This window comes from Dendrobates tinctorius, unplaced genomic scaffold (genome assembly GCF_039654945.1).
Source record: "Dendrobates tinctorius isolate UK_male_01 unplaced genomic scaffold, ASM3965494v1 ptg000116l, whole genome shotgun sequence".
Classification (NCBI taxonomy): Eukaryota; Metazoa; Chordata; class Amphibia; order Anura; family Dendrobatidae; genus Dendrobates; species Dendrobates tinctorius.
The window spans coordinates 34,641,851-34,660,807 of NW_027361784.1; the positions used below are offsets into that span (position 1 = coordinate 34,641,851).

The window sequence follows — 18,957 nt, forward strand, 5'->3', positions numbered from 1 at the left end:
ATACTCAGTTTCTTCCTGAAAATGATTGCAAACACAAATTCTTTGGTATTATTATCTTCATTTAATTTGTCTTAAATGAAAAAACACAAAATGAATTGTCCTAAAGCCAAATTGGATATAATTCCACACCAAACATAAAAAAGAGGGTGGACAAAAGTATTGGCACTGTTCGAAAAATCATGTGATGCTTCTCTAATTTGTGTAATTAACAGCACCTGTAACTTACCTGTGGCACCTAACAGGTGTTGGCAATAGCTAAATCACACTTGCAGCCAGTTGACGTGGATTAAAGTTGGCTCAACCTCTGTCCTGTGTCCTTGTGTGCACCACATTGAGCATGGAGAAAAGAAAGAAGACCAAAGAACTGTCTGAGGACTTGAGAAACCAAATTGTGAGGAAGCATGAGCAATCTCAAGGCTACAAGTCCATCTCCAAAGACCTGAATGTTCCTGTGTCTACCGTGCGCAGTGTCATCAAGAAGTTTAAAGCCCATGGCACTGTGGCTAACCTCCCTAGATGTGGACGGAAAAGAAAAATTGACAAGAGATTTCAATGCAAGATTGTGCGGATGTTGGATAAAGAACCTCGACTAACATCCAAACAAGTTCAAGCTGCCCTGCAGTCCGAGGGTACAACAGTGTCAACCCGTACTATCCATCGGCGTCTAAATGAAAAGCGACTGTATGGTAGGAGACCCAGGAAGATCCCACTTCTTACCCCGAGACATAAAAAAGCCAGGCTGGAGTTTGCCAAAACTTACCTGAAAAAGCCTAAAACGTTTTGGAAGAATGTTCTCTGGTCAGATAAGACAAAAGTAGAGCTTTCTGAGCAAAGGCATCAACATAGAGTTTACAGGAGAAAAAAGTGGTATTCAAAGAAAGGAACACGGTCCCTACAGTCAAACATGGCGGAGGTTCCCTGATGTTTTGGGGTTGCTTTGCTGCCTCTGGCACTGGACTGCTTGACCGTTTGCATGGCATTATGAAGTCAGAAGACTACCAACAAATTTTGCAGCATAATTTAGGGCCCAGTGTGAGAAAGCTGGGTCTCCCTCAGAGGTCATGGGTCTTCCAGCAGGACAATGACCCAAAACACACTTCAAAAAGCACTAGAAAATAGTTTGAGAGAAAGCACTGGAGACTTCTAAGGTGGCCAGCAATGAGTCCAGACCTGTATCCCATGGAACACCTGTGGAGAGATCTAAAAATGGCAGTTTGGAGAAGGCACCCTTCAAATATCAGGGACCTGGAGCAGTTTGCCAAAGAAGAATGGTCTAAAATTCCAGCAGAGCATCGTAAGAAACTCATTGATGGTTACCGGAAGTGGTTGGTCGCAGTTATTTTGGCTAAAGGTTGTGCAACCAAGTATTAGGCTGAGGGTGCCAATACTTTTGTCTGGCCCATTTTTGGAGTTTTGTGTGAAATGATCAATGTTTTGCTTTTTGCTTCATTCTCTTTTGTGTTTTTTCATTTAAGACAAATTAAATGAAGATAATAATACCAAAGAATTTGTGTTTGCAATCATTTTCAGGAAGAAACTGAGTATTATCTGACAGAATTGCAGGGGTGTCAATACTTTTTTGGCCACAACTGTATGTACAAGAATATAACTACTATAATACTGCCCGTATGTACAAGAATATTACTATAATACTGCTCCTATGTACAAGAATACAGCTACTATAATACTGCCCCTATGTACAAGAATATTACTATAATACTGCTCCTATGTACAAGAATACAGCTACTATAATATTGCCCCTATGTACAAGAATATTACTATAATACTGCTCCTATGTACAAGAATATAACTACTATAATACTGCCTCTATGTACAAGAATATAGCTACTATAATACTGCCTCTATGTACAAGAATATAACTACTATAATACTGCCTCTATGTACAAGAATATAACTACTATAATACTGCCTCTATGTACAAGAATATACCTAATATAATACTGCTTCATGTAAAAGAATATAACTACTATAATACTGCTCCCTATGTACAAGAATATAACTACTATAATACTGCTCCCTATCTACAAAAATATAACTACTATAATACTGCTCCCTATCTACAAAAATATAACTACTATAATTCTGCTCCTATGTACAAGAATATAACTACTGTAATACTGCCCCTATGTACAAGAATATAACTACTATAATACTGCCCGTATGTACAAGAATATAACTACTATAATACTGCTCCTATGTACAAGAATATTACTATAATACTGCTCCTATGTACAAGAATATAACTACTATAATACTGCTCCTTTGTACAAGAATACAGCAACTGTAATACTGCCCCTATGTACAAGAATATTACTACTGCTCCTATCTACAAGAATATAACTACTATAAATAAAATACTATAATACTGACCATATATACAAGAATATAACTACTATAATATGGCCCCTACGTACAAGATTATAACTATGATAAATCTTCCCCTAGGTACAAAAATATAACTTCTATAATACCGTCAACAATGTACAAGAATATAACTACTATAATACTGCCCCTATGTACAAGAATATAACTACTATAATACTGCCCCCTATGTACAAGAATATAACTACTATAATACTGCCCCCTATGTACAAGAATATAACTACTATAATACTGCCCCTATGTACAAGAATATAACTGCTATAATACTGCCCCCTATGTACAAGAATATAACTACTATAATACTGCTCCTAATACCATGAATATAACTATTAAAACAATGTCGGGCACACCTGCTGAGCTCTGAACCTGAAGATGCAGGGTAAACGTGCTGAGCTCTGAACCTGAAGATGCAGGGTAAACGTGCTGAGCTTTGAACCAGCAGGTGCAGCTTATACTTGCTGAGCTCTGAGCCTGCAGATGCAGGGCACACCTGCTGAGCTCTGAACCTGCAGATGTTGGCCACACCTGCTGAGCTCTGAACCTGCAGATGCAGTGCACACCCTGCAGATACTGGGCACACCTGCTGAGCTCTGAACCTGCGGATGCAGGGCACTCCTGCTGAGCTCTGAACCTGCAGATGCAGGGCACACCTGCTGAGCTCTGAACCTGCAGGTGCAGGGCACACCTACCTGCTGAGCTCTGAACCTGCAGATGCAGGGCACACCTACCTGCTGAGCTCTGAACCTGCAGGTGCAGGGCACACCTACCTGCTGAGCTCTGAACCTGCAGATGTTGGGCGTACCTGCTGAGCTCTGAACCTGCAGATGTTGGGCACACCTACCTGCTGAGCTCTGAACCTGCGGATGCAGGGCACTCCTGCTGAGCTCTGAACCTGCAGATGCAGGGCACACCTGCTGAGCTCTGAACCTGCAGGTGCAGGGCACACCTACCTGCTGAGCTCTGAACCTGCAGATGCAGGGCACACCTACCTGCTGAGCTCTGAACCTGCAGGTGCAGGGCACACCTACCTGCTGAGCTCTGAACCTGCAGATGTTGGGCGTACCTGCTGAGCTCTGAACCTGCAGATGTTGGGCACACCTACCTGCTGAGCTCTGAACCTGCAGCTTCACAAGCAGGCATTTCAAAGAAAGAATAGTTAAAATAGTAATGCAGAAATCTGCTGCTACAAGCGCACTAAATTGTAACTAAAATGTCTTTTCCTTAAAAAGGAGCTCTTATCCTTCAAAGATTGACAATAAACCGCTAAAGTATATATTAGTGTGTAAGTAATACAAGTACTTTGGAATATTTTTGTTTATTTTTGGTCTAATTCCTACAAACAGACAACACTGGCATGGAAGAGCAGGAGAAAGAGAAGAGACGTCAGGTCATAGAAAAGTTCCAGAAGGCGCCATTTGAAGAGATCGCTGCACAGTGTGAATCTAAAGTGAGTACTTACTGGTAACATCGTACCCCAGAAGCTCAGTGTACAGTCCCCTCTCCCCGAAAATGGTGCTGTTTTATACTTAGTTAAAATAAGTGTCAATGTGATAGAGTCCTGGACCCAACAGTACCTCGCCCATTATGGATGCTAGATTTATTACCTTGTGGGTTTTCTCCCTATCTTTTACTTTTGACCAGATTTATTTAGTTATTTAGATTTTCCAATTCTCCCACTTCTCTGTGCACAGTTCTTGAGCCTACACTATACAGGCAAGACCTGACCTCCATTGTACGAGTCAGGAACGGGTTAATGGCATTATGTTTAATGGGTGCTAGATTCACCTCTGAAACACTGATTTAGTACATCACAAGAGAAAAAAGGGGGGGAAAAAGCATTTTTTTTTTTTTTTTACATACAAATTTAAGTCCTTCCAGCATATGGATGTGTTATTCACGTCCCGAGAAGGGATTCCCACGTCGGGGGCTGAGCTCCCTTCACATGGGGAAGATACCGGCTATATTAAATAGCCGGCATCTGTCTCTTTCACAGCCGGTGCCTTTCTGACCGCAACATTTAAGCGGAATGCGTGTGCGCATTGACTCCCATTAGACCCCTGTGACACGATTGCAGGGTACCAATGTGTCATTGTGACAGCTGGGGGCCTGCTGAAGACCCCCGCTGCTGTTTTCTCGCTCCTCGTGTGAAGCTCAGCCGTAGGCCGATATCAATAGGAGACTGAGATTTTCACTGTATACTGAAACCACAGGTTCAAGTCCCCCTAGGGGACCAAAAAATAATGTAAATAAATATATATATATATTACACAAAAGTGATGGCTTTTGAAAAAAAGGCAAGGGAAGTTGAAAAATAAAAAATCCCTTAGTCCTTTAAAGGGTTAAACAGGTCATTTTCTGCCAGCTCATCCCCCTTCAATGGTGCTTTCCTGGTTTATATTTGTAGTTTTAGCGCACTACGGCTGCCATGAACTCCCATAATCCCTATATTTTTTTAGGCGTGAGATCTAGGAGCCGCGTGCTCACCTTATCGGCCTGCACCCAACCATTAACCCCCTTCCGTTCTTTATTTCTTTTCATATTTCCAGGCGAACCTGCTGCATGAAAAGCTGGCGCAGATACTGGAGCTGACAATCAGGTAATTAGCTACGTTTTGGAGCGGTTCAGACAGTAAGCGGGTTACAGGGTGCTTCTGGAAACACCCCTTGGGGTACCAGCAGCAAGTGTGCCATCTCGGTGCAGCACCCCCGCAGGTGAAATGAGGTATTACGTCTAAAGCGAGATGCCTTTTTTAGCTAGTACTGTAGATGAGGATGTTAAACCAGGACTCGCACTTCCCTTATAATGGGCCTTACAAGCTACGTTTTTTTTTAACCACCTAAGTGAGCTGTCTCATAAAAACACCACGATTTTTTTAATTAAAGGGAATGTGTCATTACTAAATTACCTACTGTTTAAATCCAGGTTATGTTAAATGTATTTTTTTTTTTTTTTTTCAATCTTGGTAAATGTGTTGTTTTTTTTTAATGTCACAATCTATTTAAAAAAAAAAAGAGAATGTATAGATATCTTGCTATTTTAATACACACTGGGCACTGGGGCTCTCTCAGGCTCATGCTTCATGTTATTTCAGGAAGTGCACATGTACCGTAGGAGCAATAGATTGACTCGTTTCAGTAGAAAAGATGTGGTCCATCTAATGTGAGTGTGGAAAGGTCATTCTGAAGGGAGGGGGAGAAGGTGAGCTGTGATATCACTACTGTGAATGGTGGATTCTATGATTCCAGTCATTGCACAGGAGGAGGAGGTGAGCTGTGATATCACCACTGTGAATGGTGGAATCCTGTGTTATCTACTCTATATAGAGATGTTCTCAGTCATTATACAGGAGAAGGCGGTGAGCTGTGATGTCACATATTGTGATGGTGAATTCTGTGTCAAAAGTGCTATATACAGTAGATAACACAGGATCGACCATTCACAATAGATGTCACAGCTCACCTCCTCCTCCTGTACAATGACTGATAACCACTATATTCAGTAGATAACACAGGATCCACCATTCACAGTAGGTGATATCACAGCTCACCTCCTCCTCCTCCTGTACAGTGACTGATAACACCAGTAGATATCAGTCTTTGTAATCCTGTCTGTGATGGTAATGAGACTCCTGAAAAGTCGTCTTAATAAGCAATTCAAGCCTAAAATGGCCCCAGTGGCCAGTGTGAAAATCAATTTTTTTTTTTTTCTAACTACAGATAGTGACATGAAAAAAAAATGGACAAATTTTAAAAAAATATATATGCAACATACAATTCTGATTTTAATAATGGGTCATGTTCTGATAAAGCGATCCATTTAACACTCAGCACATCGATCAGGCTGTTCAGTGGAAGGACAGTGTTTTGGCATTAAATCGTGCACATTCCGGCCCACAATGAGGGTTCCCATGCCAGGAATCCTACAGGGCCAAGTACTTTTAAGTAATATTATCCACGATGTGAGCTAGTGGCTATAATATTCCTCTACTTGTAAGGCTAATGTAGTAATGTTTACGTTCAAGTAATTTTTTTTTTTTTTTTTTTTTTTAAGTAAAGGTTTTGTTTTTGTTTTTTATAGACAAGGTAAATGCTCTTTCCTAGATCAGTATATTAATATCATTATTATTAACCTCTAGTATATAAAATGGTTAAAATACTTTGCTTTTCTGTTTCAGGCCACCCCCCAGCCCATCTGGGACAATCACCATCACGGCCGGACATGCCCAATATCAGTCCGTCCCCGTATATGAGATGAAATTTCCCGATCTCTGCGTCTACTGAACTGCGGCCTCTGCTCCATCATACTGACATCTATATCATATGGTATTTTAGGATTTGTGTTGCTTCACAGTATTCAGCGCTGCAAGAGCCAATGAAAGCGAAGCTTCATACTGTTACGTCACCAAAGGACACGGATCGGAATATCTGATAGAATTTAACAGTTTCCAAAAAATACCAAAATGTAACTTGTTACCCAAGAGTAATTCAGGTTTTTTTTTTCCCTTTGTGTGTTCAAATTGTTAGAGCGACATCAAGGGTTATACAAAGTGCAGCTTCAGTGGGGGGCTACAGTGTACGCTGCCTATGTACCCCTGCAAGGGATAGCTTCAGCATGCCGAATGTAGAGGCGAGAGCTCAGGAGGCTGTATCTTATACTGTGTCATATAGGAGAAGTAGTTTGGACAAATACACTAAGGCAATGGAGATCAAAATAGTTGTTTTGACAAAGGAGGGAGCCGAAAGATTTCATCACCCAATTGTGATTGCTTTGATGTAATCTCTCTGTAAGCTCTCTACTTACAGGCTATATTGGATTCCTCCAGTTATGATCACAGCTGGGTCTACCACCAAAAACAGCAGGGATAACAAAAGGTCCAGTTGTCTGCGCAGCATCAAATGCCTCTGCTGGTTACGTAGAAGCCTCTGCTGGTTACGTAGAAGCCTCTGCTGGTTACGTAGAAGCCTCTGCTGGTTACGTAGAAGCCTCTGCTGGTTACGTAGAAGCCTCTGCTGGTTACGTAGAAGCCTCGGCTGGTTACGTAGACGCCTCGGCTGGTTACGTGAAGCCTCGGCTGGTTACGTAGAAGCCTCGGCTGGTTACGTAGAAGCCTCGGCTGGTTACGTAGAAGCCTCGGCTGGTTACGTAGAAGCCTCGGCTGGTTACGTAGAAGCCTCGGCTGGTTACGTAGAAGCCTCTGCTGGTTACGTAGAAGCCTCTGCTGGTTACGTAGAAGCCTCTGCTGGTTACGTAGAAGCCTCTGCTGGTTACGTAGAAGCCTCTGCTGGTTACGTAGAAGCCTCTGCTGGTTACGTAGAAGCCTCTGCTGGTTACGTAGAAGCCTCGGCTCGTTACGTAGAGGCTCTCCTAGCACTGTAGAGCCTCTCATCCTCTGTGCATTCTCTACTATCTCTTTACAGGTTTTCTCACCTCCATTCTTATACTTTTAGCAGTAGATTGTGGCCACCAGACCCTACAAGACTCAGAAACTGAAATTGGCCATAGAGAACAGAGTGGTCCACAGCATCGGTGACAGCCTGCTGATTGCTGTGGATCTGACTTCTTGAGACCCCCTCAGTGATCCCGATAACTGATTCCTGAAATGCTCCTTTAGACCTGTGCAGCTAGGGCGCATGCGCCTTCCCTGTCTATGGGCTGCTTATAATAACTGAGCGCTGTTTCACCAGCAGGCATGGTGACTTGTGGCATGTTGAGAGTCCTGACTTTGTTTCTCAGCTTTTACACTTTTTGTTTTTTATTTTTTTTTGCTTTTTCTGCACAAAAAAAAACTCAATGCGCAAGGGCAGCTAGCGCTCCATTTTAATTTCATTGCCCCGTTCATGGGAACAATGAGGGTTCACTAGTCACCTAGCCAAGTTGGGAATAACCCTTCAGTCATGATCGTATCCTCAGAATACATAGAATTTTTGTGTAACTTTGATCCAGGAGGCATCTGACAGCCACTTGTCTTCATCCACCATGTGGCCCGACATGTCACTTTCCTTGTTATGTGTCGGGAAAGTCATTGTTTTGCCGATGGTTGACAATGGTTAGCAAGTTTCGGGCTGCATAGACTTTCACAAGTAAAACTGCAAAGTTTAGCGTTTGATTTTATATATATATATACATATATATATATATATATATATATATACACATATATACACTTTTTTTATTTATGGGATTTTGAGGTTTGGGTTTCTTTTTTTTTTTTTTGGGGTGAGGGGGACTGTTTGCAAAACAGAGCATTCATGTGAGTCTCGGCATTTTTCGAGGGAGGGCGAACAAATGTCTCCACCGGTCTAAGGTCTTTGTTAGTAATCGTAGCATTTCAATATTTTTTGCCAAGTTAAAGAAAAAAACCTGGTGTTCGTCCTGTCATTGTTATGTGCAATATTTCTAGAACCTTCGAGTCCAGGTTTACTTTCTCGGCTTTAATACACAGTTTTTTGGGGTGTTGTTTTTTTTTTTTTTTTTACTTTTTTATTAGATTATATGTTGGGTTCTCGGTTGTTTCTACACGATGTAACAGGATCACGGTTCATGTAAATCTTGAATGCTTTTAATTTATTCCCATCTTACACAACCAAAGTCTTTAACGACTGTTAAAAAAAAAAATTAAGTATGTGAACCCCATGTCCTTAAGATTTAATTTACTGTCTCGACAATGTACCTGAATTTTACCAAATATTTGTAGAGGAGTTCTGACATTATTTTTGTGCTTTTTCTTTTCTTTTCTCTTGTTTTTAGTTGCAGATTTAAGTTCATTCATTACTTCTAATTTTACGTTCATTTGCATTACATTTTTTTTAATAAAATATGTTTGTATTGTTTGCGGGCAGCCTCCCTATTGTCTTAAAACTAAAAGTTTTGTTTTGCGAGTAGTCTGAAACTTTACACTACAGTATTTTGCCATAAATGGCCGGAATACGTTATTTATTTTTCTTTGACAATCATTACTGTAAGATTTTTGTAAAACGTTTAACTGGGAACCCTTTTTAGCCCCTTCACGACCTATGACATATAGGAACGTCATAGGTCGTGTCCATGTACTTGATGCGGGCTCTGGCGTTGAGCTCGCATCTTTCCCTGCACATGAGAGCAGATTTGATCAGCGGTCACGTGTCCCCCTAACAGTTGCGGGTGGAATCGCAATCCACCCACGGCTGTTAAAATGTTAAAGGCATTTGACTCGCACATGGATCCGATGGATTGTCATGACAGCTGGTGGTCTGCAGAAGACCCACCCCCTGTGCTTGTCGTTGCAGATCTCTCATGAACGTCATCCCGTGGCCGGCGTTCATAGGAGATGATGATTTTTTGCTACACATCGGATGATCGCAGCTTCAGGTCTCCTAAGGCAGGGTTCCCCAACTCCAGTCCTCAAGGCCCACCAACAGGTCATGTTTTCAGGATTTCCCTTGTATTGTACAGGTGATGCAATTATCACATGGGCAATACTAAGGAAATCCTGAAAACATGACCTGTTGGTGGGCCTTGAGGACTGGAGTTGGGGAACCCTGTCCTAAGGAGACTATTCAGGCAAGTAAAAAGTAGGAAAAAAGTTTTTAAATATAAAAAATAAAAGTTTGAATGACCTCCCCTTTTGCCCCATTCAAAATAAAACAATAAAAATTACACACATTTGGTATCGCTGCATTCAGAAATGCCCGACCTATCAAGGTATATACTAAATTAATCCGATTGGTAAACGGCGTAACGGAAAAAAAGAATTGTTTTTTTTTTTTTTTGGTCTCTGCAACATTTCAATAAAATGCAGTAACAGGAGATCAATACATCTTATCTACCCCAAAATGGTATCAATAAAAATGAAAGCTCACAGCGCAACATCACCCAGATCCTGAAAAACTGAGCTGCTTTCTAGCAGTGGGGTTCTGACCGCTGATACCCTGACTAATCATCAGATTTGGGGACTTGTGTCCTCTTTGTGTGCGGCGCGGCGGTCACTATAGCGTGCTGCCGCTGCATTCAATCTCTGCGACTCCTAAGTACAGCGCTCTGCTTTTGGTAGCAGTCCTATGTAAGTGAAATGGAGCTGCAGCAAAAGGGGCACAAGCAACCTGGTGACCGATGCGGGGTTCAGCGGTCAGACCACCTCCAATTACTCTCTTTCTTGAGGATAAGCAATAACCTGCAGTAACTGGAGTACTCTAATTACTCAGGGAGGACGCCCATAATGAGAATGCTGCCTACGGCAGTGCATAGGACTGCAGACATTGTATAATGCTCCCATATGATGTCAATATGGACTTCAGATCACTGCATTTTAGGTCAATGGTTTCAAGGTGACATTAGCGCCATCTACTCCCATTGGATGACATGACCATACAACCTCACTATATCAATGCCATATGTAGGGGATAGAAGAGGAATTTTTAGGAAAAATTTATGAAAAAGTTTTTTGTTTTTTTTTATCTTCTAGGCATTGCAAAGTTGTGAGTTCTTGTATTCTACTAAATTTGGGGACTTGTGTCCTCCACTAAATTACTTTATTTTGATTCCTTCTCTCTGTAACGCTTTGCTGCAGTGCTGTTATGTATGGCCACTTCATGCTTCTTTAAAAGCTGCTTTCATCTGCTGCTCATGCAGTGCCTATGCTCTGTGTACAAACAGCGGAAGTTAGTTCTCCTGTCTGAGTACAGGAGGGGAGAGCAGAGAGGCTCAAACAGGGAAAGTCCCATACTGTATGCATAGTATGGATCTTTGCTGAGCAGCAGATGAAAGCAGCTTCCGAAGTAACCCTCCAGCTTAGTGTTTTAGAGAGAAGGAAGCAAAACAAGATGGTTAAGTACAGTATAAACACTTTATAACTTTGTAATGTCTGGTGGATAAGTAAATGAGTTCCATTTATACAGGATCAGCCCAAACTAAACAGTTGGCGATTTAAGAAGCATTTCAGCAGTAACTTTAATTATTAAAGAGAATACCGTACCACTATGTTACAATTAGATGTATATATCATACGAAGGCATTCGGACCGCGTAGGCAGCCATCTTGTGAGCATAACATTTGCACTGTAGTATGAACTCCGCTGTCCACCAAGTCTTGTGGCATCCGTTTACCTGCGTCATGCACATCGCGATGCTGGTGATTTTTTTTATTTTTTTTTTTAAACTTGGAAAGTGTAGACATAACTGCGCTAAATGGATATTGGCTCTTCTGGAAGGGTGAATTATATTTTGTATATGATATTTCTCTATCAGAGTTACATATATTTATGACAGGCGTGCAGAGGATCCAGTGTCCAAAACCAAGCTAAAATCTGACAATAGTTGGCTTTTAGTACACGGCGCCCTCACACTCGTCTAAAATGAAAGTCGATAACTTTCTACTTACATATAGTACAGTGACTGGGGACCACTACCGAAGCTTAACTGGAGGGAACGGGGTCAACAAACTAGACGTTAAAGTAACAAATAATGCTCCTGTAATTCATTTCTCTATGTTTTTCATCCTTTTGTGAGAAAGTAAACATAATTATTCTTAGTTTACAAGGAGACATTTTTTTTTTGCTTGTCTGACTATAGGGAAACTGGCTACAGCAGGAGTCCTCCCTGACTGTCCCGCTCAAGAGAGCCCCGTCCCGCTCAAGAGAGCCCCGTCCCCTTCAAGAGAGCCCCGTCCCCTTCAAGAGAGCCCCGTCCCCTTCAAGAGAGCCCCGTCCCCTTCAAGAGAGCCCCGTCCCCTTCAAGAGAGCCCCGTCCCCTTCAAGAGAGCCCCGTCCCCTTCAAGAGAGCCCCGTCCCGCTCAAGAGAGCCCCGTCCCGCTCAAGAGAGCCCCGCCCCGCTCAGCACAGACTTGTGTTGCGCCCCCGCTCAGCAGAGCCCTGCCCTGTCAATAATCTGCCTTTTAAAGATGGTGGCAATCAGAAAGAAATTTCTATTGGTATTTTCAGCAAGTATTTATTTAACCTGATAGATGCCAAGCGGCATAAATTTGATTTCTCCTGATCGGTCTGTGGACTTCCATCCAGCCCCATTGTAAATTTATGGTGTGATAAATGTAGCAGGTGGGGTCCCCCCTGCTGTGCTTTATGTATATTCCAAAAAAATATAAATACAATTAGTTGGTTTGAAATAAGCTGTAAAAAATATAAATACTTAAAAATTGCTGTTTTTCCCCCCTATTTTTTGTCACAAAAAAAGTATATAAATTACTCAATCTATATGCATCCCAAAACTGCACTGAAAAATACTATTTGTGCATACTGCCACAACAGTGAAAATGGAAAAAAAGTTGCTAAAAAGGAGGGAAAAACTATAGCCTGTCATTAAGGGCCTCTCCAAGGCAGGTAGTTTAGGGGCTAAGACTGTTAAATACTGCGCTGTTGTTTCTTCTAATTAATTGGACATTAAAGTAATATCGGTAAAGATAATTTAGACGTATTGCACGCACAGCGCGAATGTAAGGGGAATCTAGAACCTCAGGGGCGGGGCTTTCGACAGAGTTCTTTATTTTGCAGCATCGGTGGGATTCCAGTGCTCAGACCTCATCCATAATTTAGATACTGATTCTACGGCCAAACAGCCCTAGACACAATATGGCCTCCTCGTCACACGCAGCACAATCATTGCTTTACTTGTAAGATTAGTTATTTAGGACAATGTATTTTTGCACTATGGAAAGCACTTATCCATCCAATCAGATGTGACTTTTTTAGGAGAAAACCCCTTGACGCCACCATTGAGAATGTAGAAAGCAATTGATTCTGTTAATTCAACCCCGTTGCATCAAGGGACACAGACTGACCCTTCCTCAGTGTACCCCCCTTTTTGAGTCCGACCAGAAACTTGCTAGCACTTGGGTCCTCCTATCTGGTGCCCCGCGATCCATTAGTATAAATGGTCATGTCTCTCTTTAGAAATGTTTTTAAAACTCTTCCTATTTATTTCTATGGTAGATCCATGTTGCCGTTCTATGATTCTTTTTTTTTTTTTTGTCCTTGCAAATTCTTGGTGGTGAAAAAGTGTATGTCCCTTCATTGAATCGGACCTGAAAGAGATGAATAATAAAATTCTTCAGCCGCCACTAGGGGGAGCTTCAGAGCTTCTTGAATACTATTTGTCTGGTCAGTATGTCCTGTGCTCCCTCTAGTGGCCGCTGAAAGCATTTATAATTTCCTGTTTCTGTCTAGATCTATAGATTGGAATTTGGAGCTCTGTGGCAGAAAAAGGAAGTTCCGAATGCTGTAAGGGTAACGGACTCTAAAATATATCTGAATTTAATCAGAATAGGTTCCAAAGTTAAACATTTACTTTATGTCAAATCCCCAAATAATATCTTATGGATCATTAAAGTCTTAATTAAAGGTAATGGAAATGAGTATTTTCTTAAAGTTGTTTGGAGAGGTGAACAATCCTCTTTAAGACATTCAATCGTACCCACGACGTTAATATTTTGGTCTATTAGGTGCACTGATGGTTTTGCCTTACAAACCTCCAAAGGATCCTCTTTCTGGACATGCACCAAAAAATGTCAGTAAATTTGTTAGAAGGAAAACTTCAAGGTCCCTTGTAGGAAAATTAAGGATAAGGAAGCTCCTCACATCCTGGTGGCCCCTTCCTGGAGAGCCACAGCCGTGGTCTTTCCTGCACACATCGCACAGTCTGTGCTGTGACTCCTGAAGATTAGGGAGTCGCATTCAATCCTAAACTTTTAGTGGAAATTCTAATTATATAATACCAGGTTTCAGACTTTGGGGTTGAGTTCTCCTTTTAATTTCCTGAATATATTATTTTGTAAGTTTGGTAGTTGACTATCTTGTCGGAGATAAAATGTTGTACGGTCCATGTTAGACGTCGCCGTCCGTGCCGCTTTTATAAGAGTCTATATGTTTTCTAGAATATTAAAGTCATGACATGAACTCACTGTGTAACCTGCATTAAAGCAATGAAACAATGGAAATATCCGGCCTCTGCTCCTCATTGTATCCTCGTTAGTGTAGAATGCTCTCCCTGTGATCGGCGGATTGTATCTAGAGGTGAATGTGATTTTTGTAAAGTGGATAAAAAGTCCTTAACACCTGCCCGATACCATTTATAGACTGATATTGTCGGATAGTTCTTTTATAAACAAGCACTTTTTCAATTTACTGCTTATTAAAATCTGCAGCCGTTCTTGAGATATTAAGTTTTCTTCTATTTACAAGTCGTTGCCTAGGAGACCGACCGCCGCAGGAAATAAAAATGTTAATATCTCAAGAATGGCTGAAAATTTTGAAAAGCAGTAAATTGTAAAATTGCTCGTATTCACAAACCAAATCTAATGATCTGTTTATGAAGATGAGCGTATAATAATGTGGTCGGCACCCACATCTCAACTTAATGAGAACCTGTTAATTTCTAAAACCGCATTACTTGTACCAAAACCTGTATTCAATGAAGTCTTTTAAGTGGCACAGTAACACGCCATATTTTAAAAATGAAGTTTTAATCTGCAGTATCGCACATGTAAATGAGGCAGGACTATGCCTGTGGGGCGTCTCTTCTGCCAGACTTGTCCTTCCTCGGGTCATGTACTCGCGTCTACCCAGGTTTCTTTGGTACTTCAGGGGGTTTGGCAAATGCAGCATGCCACCCTAAACCCACGCCAGCAAAATCTGCATTGCAAAAGTCACGTTTCAGTCCTTCCCTCTTTTGTTCTCCCCAGCGACTGCGTATTGAGTATTGCCGTCCTCTTGGGAAACTTTAAATTGTCTACTTTATTTTTTTATTGTTTTAGCAAAAAAAAATTCACAAAAAAATTAATTTTCTGTGCACAAATTCTAAAAATTATTTTAAACACGTGTGAGGTTAAAATACTATTTACACCCTGGATGAATTCTTTCATGTTTCTAGTTTGGAAATGTGATGTTTTACGTGGGGTTTTTTTTTTGGAGGTTTTGTTACTTCAAGACCGCAATGAAAAAAAAGCAGAATCGGGATAATATTGAGTTGTGCTTTTTTTCTATGAAAACCCCCAAGGAGACATTCACAATAAGAGTATGTGCACACGTTGCAGATTAGCCTGCAGAATTTTCTGCACGGAATCTGCATCTCTTGGCAGAAAACGCAGGTAAAAATCCACGCTTTATTTTTTGAGGATTCTTTGCCGATTGGCATGCGTTTTTAGCCCTGCGGATTTCGTTAATGGAATGCGTGTAAGAACGCATGCGGATCCGCAAAAAGAATTGATATGCTGTGGAAAATAAACCGCTGTGGATTCCGTGTGGAATTTTCTGCAGCATGTTCAGTTTTTTTTTTTTTCCCCTATTGGTCACACACTTGCGGATCCGCAGCAAATTGGCAACGTGTGCACATACCCTCATACTTTGGCCTCCGTTCCTGACGCTGTTTTGTATTTTAAGGTTTCGAGAAAAGAATGCACTAAAGCCGGTCTGTAATTTGACTTTTTTTATTCATAAAAACCCACTTTTATAAATGTGATCACACGACCATCGGGCCGGATATAGTATTAGCAATTTACATAGCAAAATTAGTCATACGAGTAAGTAGTCAATTTTACAAAATTGTGCCCAGTGACAATTAACAGTAGTCACCTGTATTAAATGCATTAATATTCACACCTCTTTCAAAAATCCCCTCGGTTCTGCGGGACCCAGCAGAGATGGTGCCGTCAGAGGGTCTAACGCCCCCTCATATGCCACATCAAATAGGTGAAGAGCAGTGATGAGCGCAAGTGATCATTAGTCGAGTTTGTGTAGGATGCTCAGGGATGCACTGAATGTCGCGGGTGCTCAAATGACATGTTTGAGTGCCCGTGGCCTCATGTTCTGCAGCTGTTTGGGTTTCCCGTGTATGTCAGGCAATTCACGCATGTTGTGTGGCTATCTGACAGTATCAAGATATGCGGCCGAGGGGACTCAAACATGTCAGTCGAGCAGTCGCGATACTCGGTGCATACCCGAGCCAATTCTATTAATGAGGACTTGCGCTCATCACTAGTAAAGAGGGCAACAAGACTTGAGTTTTCAGTGTCCAACTCATTAAAGAGCCTTGAAACATGACTAGGAATATCAACTTTTCTGGCCCCTTCATATTATCACCTGTTGTGTAATGAGTTCTCTTCCTTACAGTAATGTAGTAGCATCATTGCTCAATGACCATAAGTGGTCAACAAATCACTGCCCACTGGTTAAAGGTGCAGCTCATGTGACCAGATGGGCTACGGGCCCTCGGGGTATTTAGCCCCTGTTTAGTTGACTGTATCCCTAGTATTTTCACCACTGCTTTGTTAGAAATCAAGATTTAAAAAAATACACCATAATCATCTAAATACCCTAAAGGCACAAGGGTGACCACCACTTTCACTAACAGTAATAAGGTTACTTGGAAGTAGTGATGAATGAGAAACTAACTCCACCCAAATCATAGGAGGACCTAAGCGTCTGTAATTTTTCTTTTCACCATAGATTTCCCTTTTACTGCGATTGATTTACTATGCCCCCAAAAATTAAATTCCAAGAATAACATGTAGAAAGCAATTTAATGTCCATCATAGATTATTCCTTGTTAGATACTTATGCTTTAATTTTACACGTCCGATGTCGGCGATGACAATGTCTTTACATTGACAGTAGTGTTTGAAAGTTTGTGAACTCTTTAAAAAAAAAAAATTCCATTTTATTTTCTTTTTGCATAAATTTGACCTAAAACGGCATTAGATTTTCACCCAAGTCCTAAAAATAGATAAAGAGAACCAAAGTAAAAAAAAATCATTTGTACAAATTATCAATTTGTAATTTTTTTTTTTTTTTAAATGTTGAAAATCAATAGCCTTCTGACTTTTTCAGGTTATCTTTAGCAAACTGCATACGGGATGCAATGTTTTTCTTGGAAAGCAGTTTCTTTCTCCTTGTTGTTTAACCTGTGAGATCACCAGCATAAGGACACTAATGTTGGTGCCTTTAGTTGCTTAGATTTTACCTTGGGTTCCTTTGTGACCTTGTGGACCATTATATTTACACCTCACTCCTGACATGTTCTTTATTTGTCGACCACTCCTCTGGAGGGTAAAAATGGTTTCAAATGTCCTCCATTTTCACACAATATGTGTGATTGTGGATTTGTTGCAGTTCAAACTTTTTAAAGACAAGTTTTGTAACCTTTTCCAGCTTGAGCATCAACAACTCTTCTAAGGTTGTCTGAAATCGCCTATGCTCGGGCTGTGATAGACTACCACAAACAATTGTCGCAAGGATCAGACTTTGATGGATGAATGTTCTTAAAAAAAAAAAAAAAAAAAAAGCTTGTTCCCTCCCACCTGACTGTCCTATTGATTGAAAACACCAGACTCAGAATTCACCTTTAAATCTGCTAATCCTAAAGCTTCACCTACCTTGCCATTCACAGACATACAATATTCGATTATTTTCCTCCTTTTTAAAGATGTCATATTTTTTACTTGTTTGTTTTCCTTTAGCTACTTTAGAACTTGTGTGAAAATCGGATGTACTTTAGTTCCATTTTATGTGGAAAACGGTACACAAATTTTCAAGCAACACCATCTAACTACCACTGTTCGAGCAAGCGGGGATGTAACTAGGTGTTCACCTTCATATTTATATACATCCAATTCACCATCCACATCTATGTCACACATATACTGTATCTCCTGCTCAAGCAAGTAAGGAAGGCACTATCGACGTGGATGGTGAATTGGATCTATATAAAATTCCCTATGTGCCCATCCTTACCAATATTCACATCCTTGCTCGAATAGCAGTAGATGCAGGGAAGGAAATAAGTGTTTTGATCCCTTGCTGATTGTGTAGGTTTGCCCACTGACAAAGACATAACAGTCTATAATTTTAAGGGTAGGTTAATTTTAACATTGAGAGATAGAATATCAAAAATGAAATTCCTAAAATCACATTGTATAAATTATATAAATTTATTTGTATTTTGCAGTGTGAAATAATGGTTTGTAGGGGATCAAATACTTAAGATTTCTGGCTCCTACAGACCAGTTACACGCTCCTAATCAACTCATTATCTGCATTAAAGACAGCCGTCTTACATAGTCACCTTTATAAAAGACTCCTGTCCACAGACTCAACTAATCAGTCAGACTCTAACCTCTACAACATGGTCAAGACCAAAGAGCTTTCTAAGGTTGTCAGGGACAAGATCATAGACCTGCACAAAGCTGGAATGGGCTACAAAACCATAAATATGGCGCTGGGTGAGGAGGACACAACTGTTGGTGCAATAGTAAGAAAATGGAAGAAATACAAAATGACTGACATTGATCTGGGGCACGATGCAAAATCTCACCTCGTGGGGTATCGTTGATCATGAGGAAGGTGAGAGATCATCCTAAAACTACACTCGGGGGGGGGACTTGTTAATTATCTCAATGCAGCTGGGACCAGTCACCAAGAAAACCCATTGGTAACACATGACACCGTAAAAGTCTACAATTCTGAAGTGCCTGCAAGGTCCCCCTGCTCAAGAAGGCACATGTGCAGGCCCGTCTGAAGACTGCCAGTGAACACCTCGATGATTCTGTGAGTGATTGGGAGAAGGTGCTGTGGAC

The 18,957-nt window shown here is 41.0% G+C and overlaps 1 protein-coding gene across 3 annotated transcripts in view; it reads left to right on the forward strand.

Annotated features, from left to right (window-relative positions):
- EFR3A (EFR3 homolog A) overlaps nt 1-9,233 on the forward strand; it is a 175,264-nt gene extending 166,031 nt beyond the window's left edge. For all 3 annotated transcript variants that reach the window (XM_073590347.1, XM_073590349.1, XM_073590348.1), the window contains 3 exons: nt 3,747-3,850; nt 4,950-4,999; nt 6,578-9,233. In XM_073590347.1, coding sequence (XP_073446448.1) covers nt 3,747-3,850; nt 4,950-4,999; nt 6,578-6,683 — 260 coding nt within the window. In that variant the 3' untranslated portion in view covers nt 6,684-9,233. The remainder of the gene's footprint in view (nt 1-3,746; nt 3,851-4,949; nt 5,000-6,577) is intronic.
- Nucleotides 9,234-18,957: the final 9,724 nt, after the last annotated feature.